Source organism: Vigna angularis, chromosome 4 (assembly GCF_016808095.1).
Source record: "Vigna angularis cultivar LongXiaoDou No.4 chromosome 4, ASM1680809v1, whole genome shotgun sequence".
Taxonomy (NCBI): domain Eukaryota; kingdom Viridiplantae; phylum Streptophyta; class Magnoliopsida; order Fabales; family Fabaceae; genus Vigna; species Vigna angularis.
The window spans coordinates 37895026-37916084 of NC_068973.1; the positions used below are offsets into that span (position 1 = coordinate 37895026).

Genomic DNA, 21059 nt, shown 5'->3' on the forward strand with positions numbered 1-21059 from the left:
GCCACTTTTTATGTGATGTACTCCTCAAGCTAAGGAGGGTTAGTTCCATCCTAGGAGCTTTACTTTCATTCAGAAAATATGATCAGAATCATTCTTCTCTCTTTCTCTTTTCTCCTAATTTTATTCTCTCTCTTTCCCTAAAAATATTCTGGGTTTATTTATTCTCTTTTTAAGAGATCCTTGCTAGTTCTGAGATCCTCAGAAATTCTGAGAAGTTCCTGTTGTATCCTGGGGGCTTGCGCAATAAACCGCGGATAAGTTCTTAAGGACAATGATCTACACGCCTCAGGAAGTATATTGTTCGTGATCTTTATTCTACTTTTGTCAGCTTTTACAACAGGAAGGAAGTACGAAAGGAGACTCTACATGCTTGACAAAATTAGGTAATGAATCTCTTTTTCTTCTTTATTTCTTTTACCTTTTTTCTTTCTTTCTTTCATTTTATCATTATTATTATTGGACGAGGTTGAGTTGTGTTGTCTCACAACTCATGTTGTAGTGTGAAAAAAAAGGGTGTTATCTTTTGAGGGCTTCTAGTGATTCCTGAGACTTTGCTTTTTCTGGGGTTCTTTTCTTTCTCATGACCCTTTTCTTTTACTCAATATTTCTTATGCGTAGAGATAATGAGCGTTAGCTTTGTTTCCCTCTCTCTTTCTCTTTTATTTTTGTGGGTTTTAATCTTTTTCGTTTTTTGCAGATAAAGTTCGTTTCTTTAAAGTTTCCGCTGATTCTTTCTCACCAGAGTTGACGAAGGTAGACAGAGAAGAATCTAGAAAATAATATGATAATGGTTGAATTATATCAAAAATGAAGAATGGGAACCCAAAGAATAATTAATTTTGACTTTTGTTTTTAAGAAATGAAGAGGAGTTGTTATCTAGACTTTCTAAGTGTAGGAATTAAGTACGGAGTCGTCTGAAACTCCGTACTATTATTCCGTAAATCTTTGTGGACGTCTGCTGGAGATGTAAAAGTAATGGCTGCCACCCATGCTGATGTTAAGGAGTATCCGAACTGTTACGTGTTCGTCATCGACATGCCTAGCATGAAAGATGGGGACATTAAGGTGCAGGTGAAGGAGGACAATGTGTTAATCATTAGCGGCTATAGGAAGAGGGAGGAGGAGAGAGAAGGGGTTGAGTATTTGAGTATGGGGAGAAGAGTCGGAGAGTTCATGCGCAGGTTTTCGCTTCCAGACGATGCCAACTCTGATGCCATATCTGTCATGGACCAGAATGGTGTGCTCACCGTCACCATCAAGAAGTTGCCTCCTCCTATTGATGTCAAGTTTGATTAATAGAACATGTACGGTAGACAATTCTTTTGAGGAGGTCGAACCAGAGATGAGCTCCCCAAAGTTAAATTCATACTCTAGATTTGAAATTTATCTCTTATTCTTATCTGTCACATGACTAGTACAACTAATGTTCATCCAAACATTTAATTAATATTTCATTCAAAAAATAAAATTTCAAGGAAAAAAAATCAACATTATAAAAAATTATATTTTTCTCTCTTTAATGTTAAATAACAATAAAAAAATTATAGTTATATATGTTTTCAAATAGACTACAAAATAAGTATTTTAGTAATTTAAGATAGAAAAAATATACATATACCGAATCAATTCAAATATTTCGCCGGTACCATTGAGACGAGTTTGGGAGTTTATTTATCACTCTAGCCGGCAAATGAAACAATTCTAATTTTTGGTATCTGTCTTAATTTTGGAAAAATTTTAAAAAAAATGTTAAAATCTTACGTTCGTATTTGTCATGTAGAATGAAATAATCTAGAAAAAGAAACAGAAAGTTCTAAGTTGCCCCAGCAAAGAATTTGGAGACTGTTATTAAGTTTCTAAACTATCTAGAAACAGGAAGATTGATAAAATGATCTGGACAAGGAAGAAACAAACTAACTTAGAAAGTAAAGCATGTTGAAGAGCCTTTCTTTGGAAAGTTAATGCGTGTGATTATTCTGATGTGTAGAGTCATTTTATCAAAATGTCAAATTTCTATTGTGATATTCATTTTCTTGTGTGATTTCATGAGGGCATGAAATAGTTCAAGTTTGGGGAGTTGATAAGTGTGAAAAAGAGTTGTTTTTATACTTATAAATATCTTGTAATTATTCATGTTGTTCCTCATTGAAAAGTTGTAATAGGTATTAGATTGTTATGTAAAATATTGTACAAAAAATGGTGTACTATTCAGACTCTGTCAGCCAATTTTCACAAAGCGAAAGCCAAAATTCGCACTACCAGAAGAAGAAAATTTGCATAGCGCACTAGTACCTATGCGCTGAGCGAATAACATGCAGTAGTTAAGAAAATTCGCATAGCACACCAGTACATGTGCGCTGAGCGAATTAATGAAGTTAAGTGGCTTTAAAAGACGTGACAAAAAGACAGAAACATTCTTCTGACAGAAGTTCCGGACAAAAGAAAGAAACGAAAACATCTAAGAAACTTTCGGAGACTACTTCAAGGCATCAAGACACCATTGTTGCAAGTGATTGCTTCAAATGTGTACGTTTTAGATGACTAGGAGCAATTAAATTTCTCTTTCGTTGTGATGGGATGTAATGAACTTAGTGTGATTTAATTTTCCGTTCGTTCATATGCTCTTTCTTGAATTTATTATCATTGTATGAAAATATAATGTTATTTGAATGTCTTTGATTACTGGAAAGTAACTTTGAACATGAATGTAGATAGAGCACTCAAGTGATTGGGATCTAGGGATAGACTTAATAACTTGATCATTCTTAACATCAGACTTAATCCAAATTGTATGTTAAATTGACTAAGGGATTATCATTTTAATATATTAATTTAGAACTAGTTGCTAAGGGATTAGAACTAGTATGCCTTGATGTGAATCTTTGAATGAAGTAATGAAATATTGAACAGAGTTTTATATTCATATATTCATGAAACTCAATTCCAACGAAGTTTCTTTTAAATATAAATTCCTTGCACATCAACTGTTTGATAAAATACCAAAAATAGTTTCTTGTGTTGTTTTGTGAATTTTGATGTCTAATTGAGTTATAAAAGAAATAATTGTCATGTGTTGCACAAGTCCCTTAGGAGACGATACTTTTACTTATTCAATGTATTACTTGAAACGATTTGGTATACTTGCCAAAAAGTTATCAGCTGTGACAGTCAGAAGATGAGGCAGTGAGAAGGGAAAACAAACCAAGGAAGGAAGTACGAAAGGAGACTCTAAATGCTTGACAAAATTAGGTAATGAATCTCTTTTTCTTCTTTTTTTCTTTTACCTTTTTCTTTCTTTCTTTCATTTTATCATTATTATTATTGGACGAGGTTGAGTTGTGTTGCCTCGTAACTCATGCTGTAGTGTGAAAAAAAAGGTGTTATCTTTTGAGGGCTTCTTGTGATTCCTGAGACTTTGCTTTTCCTGGGGTTCTTTTCTTTCTCATGACCCTTTTCTTTTACTCAATATTTCTTATGCGTAGAGATAATGAGTGTTAGCTTTGTTTCCCCTCTCTCTTTCTCTTTTATTTTTGTGGGTTTTAGTCTTTTTTGTTTTTTTTGCATATAAAGTTTGTTTCTTTAAAGTTTCGACTGATTCTTTCTCACCAAAGTTGACGAAGGTAGACAGAGAAGAATCTAGAAAATAATATCATAATGGTTGAATTGTTCTTTATATCAAAAATGAAGAATGGGAGCCCAAAGAATAATTAATTTTGACTTTTGTTTTTAAGAAATGAAGAGTTGTTATTTCGACTTTCTAAGTGTAGGAATTAAGTACGGAGTTGTCTGAAACTGCATACTATTATTCCGTAAATCTTTCTGGACGTCAGCTGGAGATGTAAAAGCAATGGCTGCCACCCATGCTGATGTTAAGGAGTATCCGAACGGTTACGTGTTCGTCATCAACATGCCTGGCATGAAAGATGGGGACATTAAGGTGCAGGTGAAGGAGGACAATGTGTTAATCATTAGCGGCTATAGGAAGAGGGAGGAGGAGAGAGAAGGGGTTGAGTATTTGAGTACGGAGAGAAGAGTCGGAAAGTTCATGCGCAGGTTTTCGCTTCCAGACGATGCCAACTCTGATGTCATATCTGTCATGGACCATAATGGTGTGCTCACCGTTACCATCAAGAAGTTGCCTCCGATGTCAAGTTTGATTAATAGAACATGTACAATTCTTTTAAGGAGGTCCAACAAGAGATGAGCTCCCCAAAGTTAAATAGATTTCAAATTTATCTCTCATTCTTATATGTCAGATGACTAGTAGAACGAATGTTCATCCAAACATTTAATAAATATTTCTTTCAAAAAATAAAATTTCAAGAAAAAAAAATCAACATTATAAAAAATTATATTTTTCTCTCTTTAATGTTAAATAACAATAAAAAAAATTATAATTATATATGTTTTGAAATAGACTACAAAATAAGTATTTTAGTAATTTAAGATAGAAAAAAAATATACATATACCGGATCAATTCAAATATTTCGCCCGTACCATTGAGATGACTTTGGGAGTTTATTTATCACTCTAGCTGGCAAATGAAACAATTCTAATTTTTTGTATATGTCTTAATTTTGGAAAAATTTTAAACAAAATGTTAAAATCTTACTTTCGTATTTGTCATGTAGAATGAAATAATCTAGAAAAAGAAATCGAAAGTTCTAAGTTGCCCCAGCAAAGAATTTGGAGACTATTATTAAGTTTCTAAACTATCTAGAAACAGGGAGATTGATAAAATGATCTGGACAAGGAAGAAACTAACTTAGAAAGTAAAGCATGCTGAAGAGCCTTTCTCTGGAAAGTTAATGCGTGTGATTATTCTAATGTGTAGAGTCATTCTATCAAAATGTCAAATTTCTATTGTGATATTCATTTTCTTGTGTGATTTCATGAGGGCATGAAATAGTTCAAGTTTGGGGAGTTGATAAGTGTAAAAAAGAGTTGTTTTTATACTTATAAATATCTTGTAATTATTCATGTTGTTCCTCATTAAAAAGTTGTAATAGGTATTAGATTGTTATGTAAAATATTGTACAAAAAATGATGTACTATTCAGACTCTGTCAGCCAATTTTCGTAAAGCAAAAGCCAAAATTCGTACTGCGAGAAGAAAATTTGCATAGCGTACCCGTGCGCTGAGCGAATAACATGCAGTAGTTAAGAAAATTCGCCTAGCACACCAGTACATGTGCGCTGAGCGAATTAGTGAAGTTAAGTGGCTTTAAAAGACGTGACAGAAAGACAGAAACATTTTCTGACAAAAGTTCCGGACAAAAGAAAGAAACGAAGAAACTTCCGGAGACTACTTCAAGGCATCAAGACATCATTGTTGCAAGGAATTGCTTCAAATGTGTACGTTTTAGATGACTAGGAGCAATTAAATTCTAATTTGTCATGTAGAATGAAATAATCTAGAAAAGGAAACCGAAAGTTCTAAAATGCCCAGCAAAGAATTTGGAGACTGTTATTAAGTTTCTAAACCATCTAAAAACAGTAAGATTGATAAAATGATCTGGACAAAGAAGAAACCAACTAACTTAGAAAGTCTTAGAAAGTAAAGCATGCTGAAGAGCCTTTATCTGGAAAGTTGCAAGCTTACTCAATCTTTCCATATCAGTATCTGACCTATGGAGTCAAAAGCTTACTGTTAAAAACACAATCATCAGAAGGAAATAAAATTCATACTTAATCTGGTATTAAAATTTTAAAAATGTGTCCCATACTTCAAACCAGGTCTTATAGATGACAGTAACAAACTACTCTATTCAAGTTGTATTTTCCTTACCATAAAAACGTAAAACCTGAGATGCTATCACTGAATTTCGAAAAATAAAAAGTGTAGGTTCTAACAACATAAGGATTAGCTATTCGGTAAAATGAATAAACTCTTCCAATAAGAAAAAAATATATGCTCTTACAACACGATCGGCCGTTTAGTGAGGCTTAACTCCTCAATAGGAGAAAATAAAGACAACATCTCTCTTTTACTATGGTGTACATTTTTTTCAGAATCGAAGTTACCAGAAGCATTCAGCAGATTACAAAACTTCATCATACAAAGGACCAATAAAACATATCCTTAACTCCTTTTTGCAATGCAAAATTACATTGGCACAGAACATAAAAAACATTTCATAAATTGTAATTATTGAACTTTACAAGAAAACTGCAGATGGGCTGATCTTTAGGTCTAGTTTGATAATACAAGATCAGTCAAACAATTAGCAGCCACCCCAATATACCCATTAAACAAAAATAATTACCTACATATTAGGAAATATACTTCACCTTAGAATATGAAGGATCCTTGGATTTATGTTCAAGAAATCCTCATTCAGGACTTGTATGTGGGTTAAGTATGACAGTTAGAACCACCAACCAAAAATTAACTAAAAAAGAATAATTCAGAATTTAATGCTCGTCAGCGGTGGAGACACTAAATGCAGAAAAGAGACCTGGATTCTAGACAACTAGCATAACATGTCGTTTTAAAAAACATCCAACACACTTATTTTTATTGTGACATTGAAAAGGCTATCAGTAAGCACATAAATATAACATCAAAGGATACTAGAAGCCCCAAAGAACTAGCAGGTTGGTGGATGATTACCTGATTATATCACTTAAGTAGTATTTCTCTTATCTTGATAAATATTTTTAGAATTCTTTTTACTATATTGGTAGACTGCTAAAGATTGTCTTTATTCCCAAGATATATAAAGAAGACAACTAAGAAAAGGACAAAAATAATATTCAATAACCGTACAAGCAGTTTCTATGTATTGATGTGTTTTTGTACCTATGCAATTCATTTTTTAATGGTTCCGTGGTTTTTTATATCATTTTGGTATTCAACAATCCAAAAGTTTCTTTTTTTGTTTCTTTTTTTATGTTATGTTTTCTTCTGATTCAAATAAAAATTGTTACAAGCTTTCTGGTATGAAAAAAAAAACAAAAAAGTATGCGACACTCAAATGAAACTAGGTTCCTTATAGACCAGATAAAATTGGAAGATAGCTTTATAGTGTCTTTCAATCGCTTAACTCTTTCCCTTTTCAGCTCACATGCTACAATCTTCCCCCTACTCTTCATAAGGGCGGCAAGGTGAATAGTTTTGTTTGTGTAAGGACCTAAACTTTTATTATATTAAAAAGAGAAGGGAGGAGCAATTAATGCTGGGAAGTACCGATCAGCCCATAGAAAGAAGAGAATTTTTGTTTTATTGGGAAAATGGAGAGGGGCATGTTTGTGCCTTATTTTCAATCTTTTTGGCACCTTTCAGCAGCAAGCAGTACAGGAGATAAAAGGAGAAGTAGGTTTTGTGTTATTTGGAAAAAATGGGGAGTGTAGGTGTTGAAAATCAGCAGAAAAGTGGGGGAGCAGAGAAGCACGAGCTGTCCTAGGGAGAAGTAGTTTTTGTTTTATTGGGAAAATAGGGGAGGCAACGTCCGTGATTTCCTCTCCCATATTTTGGCACCTTTCAGAACTTAAGAAATAAAAGGTGAAGAGGGCTGCTGAACTGGAGGAGATCCTTGCCACCTTGCTGCCATTTTTGTAAGAGAAGGAGAAGTTCAAAGTTCTTGGAGGTGATTGGAGCTGCACATCTTGAGGAGGATAGATTCAAAGAATTCACAAAGGAAGTCTTCAAGAGGTAAGGGGTGCTAGATTTTTCGTTTTGATTAGTTAATTTTACTGTTTTTGTAGAAATCTAAAAGCTTTAGAGTTAAAAATGGAGGTTTTTCGGATTTTCTGGAAAAACCTGTGATTCTGCAGAATCTGCAGAATCGCGTTCGTCCAATTTGGTTTCAAATTGGACGTTCGTCCAAAACTAAACGAATTGAACGTTCGTCCACGTTGATTTGAACACTCGTTTTTCTTTAGCCTGACGAGCGTTCGCTCATGCGTTCGTCCAAGTTGCGCCCAAAAGAAAAGTGTTCGGCTAGCGTTCGTCCAAAGTGTTCGACTTAGCGTTCGTCCTCTCAAACTGAGTGAGCGTCCGTCCTCTCAAACTGAGTGAGCGTTCGTCCAGTGAGCGTTCGTCCTAGTGAGCGTTCGCCCAGTGAGCGTTCGCCCAGTGAGCGTTCGTCCAGTGAGCGTTCGTCCTAGTGAGCGTTCGCCCAGTGAGCGTTCGTCCAGTGAGCGTTCGTCCAGTGAGCGTTCGTCCAGTGAGCGTTCGTCCTTAGTGTTTCGTTAAGCGTTCGTCCGAAATTGGGCGTTCGGTTTTGATGGATTAAATAGCATTCGTTCAAATAGTGTTCGTCCAAATAGTGTTCGTCCAAATAGTGTTCGTCCAAATAGTGTTCGTCCAAATAGTGTTCGTCCAAATAGTGTTCGTCCAAATAAGGGTTCGTCCAAATAGGGTTCGGTTCCAGGGTTATTGTTGCTCTTATTATAAGTGTGCAATGTGTTTTGTATATATATATATATATATATATATATATATATATATATATATATATATATATATATATATATATACTCTGGGGTAAATTCATGTGAAACAAAAATATGTGAATGCATGAGATGTGATAAAATTACTATAACAAATGTATTTTATTATGTTGATATGAAATTGTGCATTTGATCACGAAATGATTATTACGGGGAGAGTTACATAGAGGTGTAATGTGAGTTGAGAAATATGAGTATGGTATGAATCTCATGGAGAGATTCTATAAAATTATAGTATTAGTGTGTATGTTGATGTTGAGGGTCCCGTAGTTGGAGGTTATCCTGATACTCTAATAATCATCCAGTCTCATGTAGAGAAGGATGAATTATGTGGTGAGAGGAGCAGGAGGTCCTGGTCTATGTTCCGGTGTGGACATAGTGAGGGGACTAACCTTGTGAATGGTATGAAGTATTTTGGGAGTATATTTGTAAGGAAAAGTAGAAGTCATCACAAGTGCATAACCTCCCGTGACCGCTCATCAACGTATCATCCGGATGAGTGTCTAGTAGAAATTGTGGTATGATGGTATATATAAATGTCTGACATAAATTTTATATGATGTTGTTCTCAAAGCATTTATGCATATTTTATAATTGCGGTGTTGCATGTTAGCTCACCCTTACTTGTTTGTTTGTGCCGGAAAAATCTTATTTTTGCGATGATCGTATAACGTTTTTGTTATACGGGAGTAGAGGAAGGATTGTCGCATGATCTGGTGTAGATGAAGGAAGATTTGGAAGATCATATTAGAGGGATTCAATGAGATCTTTGCAGTCAACTATGAGCTTAAAACTTTAAGTTTGAGGTTACATGGCGTTAATGTAATTATATTATTACAATACTTTAAATTTTGAATTTAAAGGGAAAATTTTTGGGATGTTACATTAATGGTATCAGAGCAGTTCGTCCTTAGGATGACCTTTGTGTTGTGGGTTTGTCGTGTCTTCTCTGTGAAGAATTGAGTGTAAATGGTATGACTTACCATTTCTTGCAAGTATATATAGTAAGGTGTGTATCTAACTAGAAGTTTTAAGAACAGAAAATGTCTTGATAAGAGTAATGAGGGTGCACACTCATGACTTTTATCGTAGATGATTTTCCTTTCTTAATTCTAAAGGTTTGAGGTAAGAAAGAGTTAGAGTTTCAGTGTTGTTTCCTGTAGTATTTCCTGTCTGGTTCTTGTTTTTGTGGTGGTATTATGTGCTCTATAGTAGTAGAGGAATGCATATTCAAGGACAACTTGAGTTGTATATTTTAGTGGAATTGGTTTAAGCCTTTGAGACAAGTTCTTGCCTCAAAGATAAGGAGATAGAAGGCCAGAGTTTAGGTTTCAAAGGATGGGTGAAAATGTTGGAGTTGGAGTTTATAAGTAATGTTTTTGGGGTGAAGAAGTTTTCAAGAATAGAGTCAGAAGGTCAGATACCGTGTATTCCACAAGAAGAGTTGGGTTTGAAGGTTAGAATAAGATGAGCTTTGGGTAAGCATGGGTGTGACAAAGTTTGAGAGATCAGTTTAGTTCAGTGTATCAGTAACGTCAGAGGTTAGAAGAAAGGGAAGTGTTGGTGAGCGACGGAGTAGCATTGGGTGAGATTTGTAACATGGACCAATGTATCGGCTCTTATTGGAATCTGAATAAGAGAAGTGATAGATGGTTTGAAGCTTAAGTTAAGAAAGAAATAAGTGGACCACGGGAAATCGTTATTTTGGTAGGAAATAGAAGAAGAAGGGTTTGAGGAGCAGTGTGTAAAACATAAAACGGATTTAAGGAGGGTGTAATAGAAGCCGGATCTCCAAGTTGAGGGAACATGAAGTGTGTGAGGAGAATTGGAGTATTATAGGACTGTGAGTTGAATAACCAAATGGAGTGGCTAAGCATTAATCGCAATTGGATAATGCATAGTTAAGTTTAAAAGAACGTTTCAAGATTAGTGGTTCGTATAGAATAAATGTTTGATCATTGGCTGAGATGAGAGATTTCAAATGTTGAAGGAAGGAGTACACCAGAATGTCAGTTTGGTAAGAAAGTATAAGGTCAGAGAATTAAGAGCACAGTGGATGAAGAAAGGAGAAAAAGAAAGGTTTTAGAACAGATGATAAAGGGTGATTGTAGTATAAGTTGCTAAAGAGGGTATCGAGAATGATAAGAGGAGTTTGGGTTGGTTGAGATGTTTAGAGTTATGAAGTTGCATGTCGTGATAGAGTTAATTTTCTTTGAGTATGGTTTTAAGGTGATGTTCAGTGTTCGGCTGAGTTTGATTAAGAGAGAAGTGGATGTTGAATGATGGATTGCAGAAGGAAGTGAATTGGTAAGTTCAGATAAGGTCAGAGGATTGATGTTGTTGGTTAAGAGTATCTTGAGGTTTAGAGGATTAAAGACAGGGTTTGTATTTTGACGATTCCGAGTTGAAGAGGGCAAGTCTTGAAGAAGAAGGTTTTAAGTTCATCTGGACGGGATGAGTGCAAGAAGAATTATGAGTGATGTGGCGTTTGTGGAGTTAATCTAAGGGCTCAAGTTTGAAATTTATTTGGAGTGGTTTCTTGACAAGGAAGGAAAACGAAGGTGGTACATCAAGTATAGTTGAGCGAAAGATAGAAGCAAGTGTTATGAGAATTCAAGATGTTTACAAATTGCAAATGAAGAAGAGATTATGTTGTTCTTTCGTAAGTTTGAGGTGTGATTCAAGGGAGGTTTGTTATTTCAAACATGTTCTCTAGTGTTTTATAGTCTTTAATAGAAGCTTCGTATTCCAAGAAGAAAAGTCACCGGTTATATATCAATTGTGGATCAAATTAGAAAGTGAAGAAAAAGGGGTGTGAGAATCAAAAGAGGTTAGCATGGATATGTGAAAAAGAGAAGATAAATCTTTATGGTGTAAGGGTTTTGGTTGGTTTTCTGCAACAAGTATGGGATTTTATAACTTGGAGAAGTGGAAATTCACTTTGGAGTGGGGTCTTAGGCAACACCAGTGTCCAAAATTTTTGGGTGGTTCCTGTTTAAGTCGTGTAGTGCAAGAGGAAGATGGAGGTTGAGTTAGAGCAATAATATTTGGACTCAGTATAATCATAGGGAGAACTACAAGGTTGAAGAATTGCAGAAGAGAAATAGAGGACATGTTGGCATAGTCTAGTATAAGTCTTAACAATCAGGAGTGATTTCGGGCATGGTCGTTTTGTGGAGTAGAAAACAGTGTTGAAGAAATGGAATGACAAGGCTATTATGCAAGGGAAGAGTTTTCAGGGTTTTGTAAGGTCATAGAAGTTCTGAGACAGGTTCTTCGAGGGTGACCATTTACTGGTTATAGTCATCATGAAGGAAGTGTTCTTTTAAGTAAATTGGTGAGTAAGGAAGTATAAGGATCAGAGTAGCGCAGCACATGATGGTGAGCATGTTATTGTCAGTAATAGGTATGCTTGAAGAGCTTTAAAAATTGTGGATTGGTGGTTTGTAAGGGACGAGTTCTTTGAAACAGTATTGGTGTTGTTATATGAGCATGAGTCGGGAGTGTTTGGTAATCTTCAAGAGTCAGAAGTGAGTTTAGGTGTGAAAGAAACATGTATCAGGCAGGGAAGATAAGTGAGCCTTCGGTTACAAGCTACAGGGTCAACTTTAAAGTGAGAAAGTATTAATGGCTTTGGAATGGGAAGGTGGGTCAATGAGCGAAGGAGACTATTTGAGTTGTGGTTTTGAGTTATAGTGGCAATCTAGAAGTAAGGTTATGATGGTTTGAACAAAGAGAAACTTATCTCGACTTTTTTCGATAGGCTTCATTTTCGAGGACGAAAATTTTTGTTGTTGGGGAGAATGTAAGGACCTAAACTTTTATTATATTAAAAAGAGAAGGGAGGAGCAATTAATGCTGGGAAGTACCGATCAGCCCATAGAAAGAAGAGAATTTTTGTTTTATTGGGAAAATGGAGAGGGGCATGTTTGGGGCTTAATTTCAATCTTTTTGGCACCTTTCAGCAGCAAGTAGTACAGGAGATAAAAGGAGAAGTAGGTTTTGTGTTATTTGGAAAAAATGGGGAGTGTAGGTGTTGAAAATCAGCAGAAAAGTGGGGGAGCAGAGAAGCACGAGCTGTCCTAGGGAGAAGTAGTTTTTGTTTTATTGGGAAAATAGGGGAGGCAATGTCCGTGATTTCCTCTCCCATATTTTGGCACCTTTCAGAACTTAAGAAATAAAAGGTGAAGAGGGCTGCTGAACTGGAGGAGATCCTTGCCACCTTGCTGCCATTTTTGTAAGAGAAGGAGAAGTTCAAAGTTCTTGGAGGTGATTGGAGCTGCACATCTTGAGGAGGATAGATTCAAAGAATTCACAAAGGAAGTCTTCAAGAGGTAAGGGGTGCTAGATTTTTCGTTTTGATTAGTTAATTTTACTGTTTTTGTAGAAATTTAAAAGCTTTAGAGTTAAAAATGGAGGTTTTTCGGATTTTCTGGAAAAACCTGTGATTCTGCAGAATCTGCAGAATCGCGTTCGTCCAATTTGGTTTCAAATTGGACGTTCGTCCAAAACTAGACGAATTGAACGTTCGTCCACGTTGATTTGAACACTCGTTTTTCTTTAGCCTGACGAGCGTTCGCTCATGCGTTCGCTCATGCGTTCGCTCATGCGTTCGCTCATGCGTTCGCTCATGCGTTCGCTCATGCGTTTGCTCATGCATCCGTCCAAGTTGCGCCCAAAAGAAAAGTGTTCGGCTAGCGTTCGTCCAAAGTGTTCGACTTAGCGTTCGTCCTCTCAAACTGAGTGAGCGTCCGTCCTCTCAAACTGAGTGAGCGTCCGTCCTCTCAAACTGAGTGAGCGTTCGTCCAGTGAGCGTTCGTCCTAGTGAGCGTTCGCCCAGTGAGCGTTCGTCCAGTGAGCGTTCGTCCTAGTGAGCGTTCGCCCAGTGAGCGTTCGCCCAGTGAGCGTTCGTCCAGTGAGCGTTCGTCCAGTGAGCGTTCGTCCAGTGAGCGTTCGTCCTTAGTGTTTCGTTAAGCGTTCGTCCGAAATTGGGCGTTCGGTTTTGATGGATTAAATAGCATTCGTTCAAATAGTGTTCGTCCAAATAGTGTTCGTCCAAATAGTGTTCATCCAAATAGTGTTCGTCCAAATAAGGGTTCGTCCAAATAGGGTTCGGTTCCAGGGTTATTGTTGCTCTTATTATAAGTGTGCAATGTGTTTTGTATATATATATATATATATATATATATATATATATATATATATATATATATATATATATATATATATATAAATATATACTCTGGGGTAAATTCATGTGAAACAAAAATATGTGAATGCATGAGATGTGATAAAATTACTGTAACAAATGTATTTTATTATGTTGATATGAAATTGTGCATTTGATCACGAAATGATTATTACGGGGAAAGTTACATAGAGGTGTAATGTGAGTTGAGAAATATGAGTATGGTATGAATCTCATGGAGAGATTCTATAAAATTATAGTATTAGTGTGTATGTTGATGTTGAGGGTCCCGTAGTTGGAGGTTATCCTGATACTCTAATAATCATCCAGTCTCATGTAGAGAAGGATGAATTATGTGGTGAGAGGAGCAGGAGGTCCTGGTCTATGTTCCGGTGTGGACATAGTGAGGGGACTAACCTTGTGAATGGTATGAAGTATTTTGCGAGTATATTTGTAAGGAAAAGTAGAAGTCATCACAAGTGCATAACCTCCCGTGACCGCTCATCAACGTATCATCCGGATGAGTGTCTAGTAGGAATTGTGGTATGATGGTATATATAAATGTCTGACATAAATTTTATATGATGTTGTTCTCAAAGCATTTATGCATATTTTATAATTGCGGTGTTGCATGTTAGCTCACCCTTACTTGTTTGTTTGTGCCGGAAAAATCTTATTTTTGCGATGATCGTATAACGTTTTTGTTATACGGGAGTAGAGGAAGGATTGTCGCATGATCTGGTGTAGATGAAGGAAGATTTGGAAGATCATATTAGAGGGATTCAATGAGATCTTTGCAGTCAACTATGAGCTTAAAACTTGTGTATAGATTTAAGTTTGAGGTTACATAGCGTTAATGTAATTATATTATTACAATACTTTAAATTTTGAATTTAAAGGGAAAATTTTTGGGATGTTACAGTTTGCCGGTGCTGCGCATGCATCAATAACCTTCAAATACATTTGAGGTGTGATTGGAATTGCTAACAAAATATCTCAAGGATTCAATATTACTTTTTTTATTTAACTCTGATTTCTGTACTTACAATTTAATTTACAAATTGAACATTCATAACATGGCAGTTAAAATGAGCAGGCGGCAAGCACATGGCAAATACAAACAGAGTGGTTGCTCACTTATATTCTAGCAATTAATTTATATTTCTTTGCAACCCTACAAATTAAAAATTCTTGAGGATTTATACAAGTAAAATTATGCAAAAACATTTCAACTTAATATATTAAGAAAAAAGAAGATTTTAAAAAATAGAAGCCAAAACAAAAGATTTCAGTGGACCCAGTAGAACAGATTAAATATAATATACTTCAATATTCCTGAATCACCAATAGGATGACCAAACTATCTAAGAAGGAATTTGGCCAATATGAACAGAATAATCTGTTAAACAGTAAATGTAGCATACTTACTTCGCCTCTAATTTCAGAGTAAATAGCTCAATCCTACTTTAAAATCGTCTTATCAAGTTACATTGCATGAGAAATTTTGGGCTACAATAACTCATGAAACTAATTGACTAGAGCTTCCCCGTGTTATGACCACATCAGTTCTGCTTTTCTTTCTACTTTTTGCTTGATCAGTTAGTTAATTACTAAATGGCTATGAAAAACCTTGAAAGACACAGACAGCAACAGGAAAAAAGATACTTATTTAACAATTTACTGCCATGAGAAAAAATAAGACCAAACTTGGGGGTGGGGATAGAAATGATAGGGTAATAGGTGATGTTTACAAGGAATGAAGAAGTAGAATGCACCTATGATTGAATCAAATTCATATCTTAAACGTTTATTACATTGCAGCAATAACTCACCTCCCATCCTGGTTGAGGGCTAAGAGCTGGTGCTGCCATGGAACTCGCCTTACCCTTTATAAAAGTTTGTCTCCATGTTAGCAAAACGATTATAAAAGAAAGAAAAGATATATATCTAAAGATATATAAAAAGATATTAACCTTTTCATCCAATAAGACCTGTATACAGATAATAATATATATCTATAACTTCTTAAAAAAAAAAGAGAAAAAAAAGAAAGAGTAATTCCTTACATGCATAATGATACTCCGTTTTTAACAAGAGGGTGATCATGTAAATCAGTGCCTTTTGGGAGTATCAGTAACTCAGCCAGCAGATTATCTTTTTGAACCTATTTAATACAACAAAATAATAATCCGTATCAACATGTGGATTAAATAGATGAAGTAAACATGGTGACTTTTTATAAATTCAGTTAAATACTTTCCAAAAAAAAAATAAAAGGAAGAAAACATTTTGACTAAAATATAAAATGTTGATCATCAGAAATATATTGATGAATTTACCGAGTAATTTTTCTGAAGTTCAAGCAAGGCAGAATCAACATCCAGTCTAAGCGTAGAAGTAGTGAAACCGCCTATAAATTTCAAGTTTGGCCATAACCACATAAGTAACTAGTTCAATTTCCAGAAGTCGTAGAAGTAGGAGTCCTCCCATACAACAACAGAAAAAACACCTCACCTTGCCGAAAAGGATATCATAGACAATGATATAAACCAATTCTCGTTGCCTCTGCTAAAATCAACAATACACAACACATCGTGTTAAGAAATAAGTAGAAATGAAGAAAAACCAAAGTTATTACGATTTATGACCTTCCACTTGGTGTTGAGAATGGAGCTTCCAAGACCTCTCTCTATTAAATTCTACCTATTACTTAAATTTAGAGTTTGTCTGGTTTTTATTTTATAAATTTAAATATATTTTTATTCTTTAAGCATTGAAGATATATAAAATCATTTTTAACTTCAAATGATAAATGAATTAAATAATCTAAACAAAGTAATCATAAGATGTGAAAAAAATGTAGAAGTAGAATCACGACTAACCTTAAACTGTAAATTAGACAATACAAACTTTGAGTAGCCTCTAATTCTTGAATTGTATTATATGTGTCATGTTGTAAAAAAATGACAATAAAATCATTTCAATATATTATCTTATGCATTTATATTTCAAGCTTGTATATTTATAAAAAAAAAACTAATAAATATTAGCTATTAACATATTTTTCTCGCAATTTTTCCCTTTATATTGTATTTTTCGTTGTTTTCTTTACTTTATTCAAATCAATATATATATATATATATATAAAAAGAAAGATCTACGAAGACTCCTAAAAAAAAAAGCATAATATAAACGTTATGTAGAGTATAGTTTTTCAAAAGTTGAAAACTTGATAGATATATTCCTTGAACATTCCCGAAAGAAATTCCTAAAAAAGTGGTTGTCATCTTTGAATCACACTTAAGAAGAAATGTTTAACACAAGATATTATTTCATCGGTTATCAATAATATCAAATAACATTTCAGTGCTTGAGCTTATCATAATAAATCACTGAAAAGTCACATAAATGACTTAAATATCTATTTTGGAACCACCAAATTTAATTAAAGACAAGCTTGAAATATATCGTATTGAGTATAAAGTTAGGATCACATGAATATTAAAAAAATAATACAAAATATAAGTTACGTTATTTATGGACTTTAAAAATGTGTACATTTTTTACAATAATAAGTCCACTTGTGTTGATTTATTATGCATTATTTTTAACGAAGAGAAATTCCAGTTAATATTTTAATTATAAGTTATTTATTACTTGAAATGTATATAAATTTCTTCTGTATTGTAATTTTTTTATGTGAACAACTAGGTTCAGAACTCCACAATCTTTGCCAAACAATACAAGTCAAAACGTGAGATTTAAGTCAGAGTACTTTTTAAAATATTATTACTTGAAAAAGTACTACTGATTAGTCTTTTTGCAATTTCTGTGAATGTGCTCCAGATGCTAGCATGTTCTGGTAGTGTTAACCATAATCTTTTATACTAAATTTAAATAATTTTAAAAGCTTAAGGCAGAAGATAAGTAGCGTCGGAAATGACAGAAGGAAGATTATTCACCTTCATGTGCCGCAATATTTCTACATGTTTGACTGTAAACTATAAAATCACATTGCATAAGAAATTATTATGAAAAGTGTTTTTAACATCAGTTTAAGGTTGTGATATGAGTTCGAGGTAATATCCACGACGCTTCCTAAAAGCCATAGTCGATGAGAGTGATGTGCCAGTAATAAGATGAGAGGTTCGTAATATTTCAAAATGACTATAAAATTTTTAATTGCTAACCAAACACTTATAGTCTTCGAATTTGTTGATCTGCCCCGAAATGGAAGTCAGCGAAAGATACCTACGAACTTCCTCACCTTTTGCCAATTTTGGGGATTATGATGATGTCTTCAGAAATTATGAATCGTTTTCCTTCAATTATTTTGTTTCATATATTGTAATTATAGTTTTAATAATTATTAATACTTAGAATTTTTTAATTTTGAGTTAGGTATTTTATATCCAAGTTACTTCCAAATACAATGCTGGAGTCTGGACTGTGAGTTTCTTGATTAGGCAAAAGAAATAATTAAAATAAAATGACGTTGACTTTATAGATATCATGACTCTCTTTTTTCACAATATTATTATTATATTTTATTTTATTAGAGATAGATTCGGGTGAGGTAATGCACAAAGTGTATATTAGGGACTTTAAAATTTTATAAAAAGACAATTTTCTATAAGGGTTATATATATATATATATATATATATATATATATATATATATATATATATATGTATATATATATATATATATATATAAGGTTTATTGTCTTAAATTTTTTTTAAAATAAGTATCTTCTTCATACATAGAGTAAATTTTGATTTCATATATTTTTTATTTTAATAAAGTAATTTTAGGAGAATTATCATACACTCCATTTATAATATATAACTTTGTGATACTTACTACTCTAGAATTGGTTTAGAAAAGGAAAGAATTACCAACATTTCAATACTTTGCATCGAGAATTATCATTAATAAAGTAACTACATGACAATCCACAAAATAGGAGTATTGAAGTGGATATGACATTTAACATGTGTCAATAAAGCAATGAAAGTAGCAGTGGAAGACTTGAGTGTTTACAACCTTTTATTTATTTATTTTCTTTGTTTACAATAAAAAAATAATGTATAGATATTTTAGATTATTTCAAAACCAACTTTCTATTACAATATAAGAGAGCAATCAAACATATCTATTAAGATAACCAAAAACTAGTGGTTCGAAAAGGAACCTCAAAGCACCATCACTTTTGACTTAGTTCTCACTTCTGTGAAGGGGTTGGTCTAACCACGACACTCAATAGCCAATTAAAACTTTAACAGGTTACATACTAATCTAATTAAAACAAAAAAAAAATTAACACTATTGGAAATAATTAAAATATATATTTTGTCAGCTCAAATTACTTTAAATTACCTGCTCTCCTTTTTTTGTTTTTCCAATATATAGCAAAGCAATTAACTGCATATTATTAAAATTGGTGCAAGTTGTATTCTGATTACTTATAATTAATGAGGTATATATCCTTTAAAAAGTCATTTTAATTTTATATGCGATCATTTTTATATTTTAGTAATTAAACTCATATTTTAGAAAGTCTTCCTGAATCATCTGAGGCATGTCTCACACTCTGTGTTAGGGGTGGACAAATAAAAATGAACTACACTGTATTATTAAAATTTGTAGTGAACTAAAAACTAATTTGTTTAAACTGAATTGAGCTATAAAACAGTTTAGACAAACTGAACTCAACTATTTTTTGTTTTATCAAACTGGATTGAATTGAACTATACTAAATTATACTAAAACTATACTAAATTGTACTAAACTACAATATAAACTAAATTGAACTACTAACTATACTAATTTTTAAACTGAATTATACTAATTTTAAACTGAATTGTACTATTTTTTAAACTGAATAGTATAACAATACATGTTTTTTTTAATTGAAATTTATTTTAATATTTATTTTATTTTATTCATAAGTGTCTTACAAATTAACTTTTTAATTATTTGATATTATTATTTTCTATTTTATTTATATTTCTTTTATTATTATATGTGTATGGAAATTATTTTATTATTTATTTATTTTATTTTATTTTTTATTTTTTTATTTATATTTATTTTATCATGAATATTATTTTACTTTTATATTTATTTTTTTTAATTATTTATTTATATTTTTTTGTTTTATATGTGTATATAATTTATTTTATCTTTTTATCTACTTATTTTATTTTAAAATAATTTTTTATTTATATTTATTTTGTTCTCTCGTAAAATTGTTTTATTAATCAATTATTTATTATTTATATTTTATTATGTAAAAATTAAACTAATATTTATTAATTATTATAATATAATAAAAGATGATACTAGAAAAATTACTCTTAATATATGTTTGTCAATTTTTTTATCATTTGATATTTCAATAATATTAATTATTTTTGCTAAATTACTATCTTTTTATGATATTTCATTATATATTCATTTAATAAAATTTAACGTGAAAAAATATATTTTAGTTTTAGTAGGTAAAATACTATCATTTAAAAATAATAATATTAATATTTATTTTAAAGTTAGTTGATTTTTAAAATAAATAGTTATTTTAGTGTATGCAGTATACACATTTTAATATCATTAAAAGTTTTTTTAATATATTTTTACATATTTAATAATATATTAAAGAATATAATATATTTAAAGTATTATTTTTTTTATATAGTCTTTTTTTTATGATTTATATTACTTAATCATTTAATAAAATTAAATTTAAAAAAATATATTTTACTTTTATTACTTAAAATAATATTATTTAAAAAGTAATATATATTTATTGATAAAAGATATATAAAAATTTATGATAAAAAAAATATTGTCTTAAAAAATTCATTATTAATTTTTTATTTGAAAGGTTTCTTTTATTAATATTTTATTATTAAATAGCGTTTTCTTAGTAAGACAGAGTAATTAAACGCTAACTAGAAAAAAAAAAGAGTAAATACAGTTCTCACAGTTAATTGAATCGAAACTGTTATAAATTCAGTTTTTAAAAACTAAACCATAAAATAGTTTACTAAACTTTCAAATAAAAGTGAATAAGTTTTTTTAACTATGATATAATATAGTTAATAATAATACAGTATATATCACTTATTTTTACCCATCCACATAGCTAATTGCATGTGCTCTTCCCAAGTGTTATGTGGTAATTTTTCGGTTGAACTTTAAGAGCTAATTAAGAAGATCACATACCACGACAACTAATATGGAACATATAGTAATTTGATGAAGATGAGGTGACAACTATGGGAAGGATACAGGGAAAAAGGACAATGAGATTTTCCCAAGTTGTACAGCCTTTAGGTCTGTAATCATTAATTATATTGTCCTTTATTGTGTAATTTGCTTGGGAATCAGAAGAAGTACTTCTTTCAACCTCA

At 32.4% G+C, this 21059-nt stretch overlaps 2 protein-coding genes across 2 annotated transcripts; both read left to right on the top strand.

Annotated features, from left to right (window-relative positions):
• The first annotated feature begins 976 nt into the window (after positions 1-976).
• Positions 977-1297, top strand: LOC108330517 (17.3 kDa class II heat shock protein). Its single transcript, XM_017564997.1, has one exon. The coding sequence runs from the start codon at positions 977-979 to the stop codon at positions 1295-1297; it is 321 nt and encodes a 106-aa protein (XP_017420486.1).
• A 6-nt stretch (positions 1298-1303) lies between these two features.
• On the top strand, positions 1304-4205 carry LOC108330518 (17.3 kDa class II heat shock protein). Its single transcript, XM_052876543.1, has 2 exons — positions 1304-1310; positions 3832-4205. Exons 1-2 carry the CDS (start codon positions 1304-1306, stop codon positions 4203-4205), a joined length of 381 nt encoding a protein of 126 aa, XP_052732503.1.
• The last annotated feature ends 16854 nt before the right edge of the window (positions 4206-21059 follow it).

Coding starts and splice junctions, on each gene's coding strand:
- LOC108330517 (XM_017564997.1), top strand. CDS start 977: ATGGCTGCCACCCATGCTGATGTTAAGGAGTATCCGAACTGTTACGTG.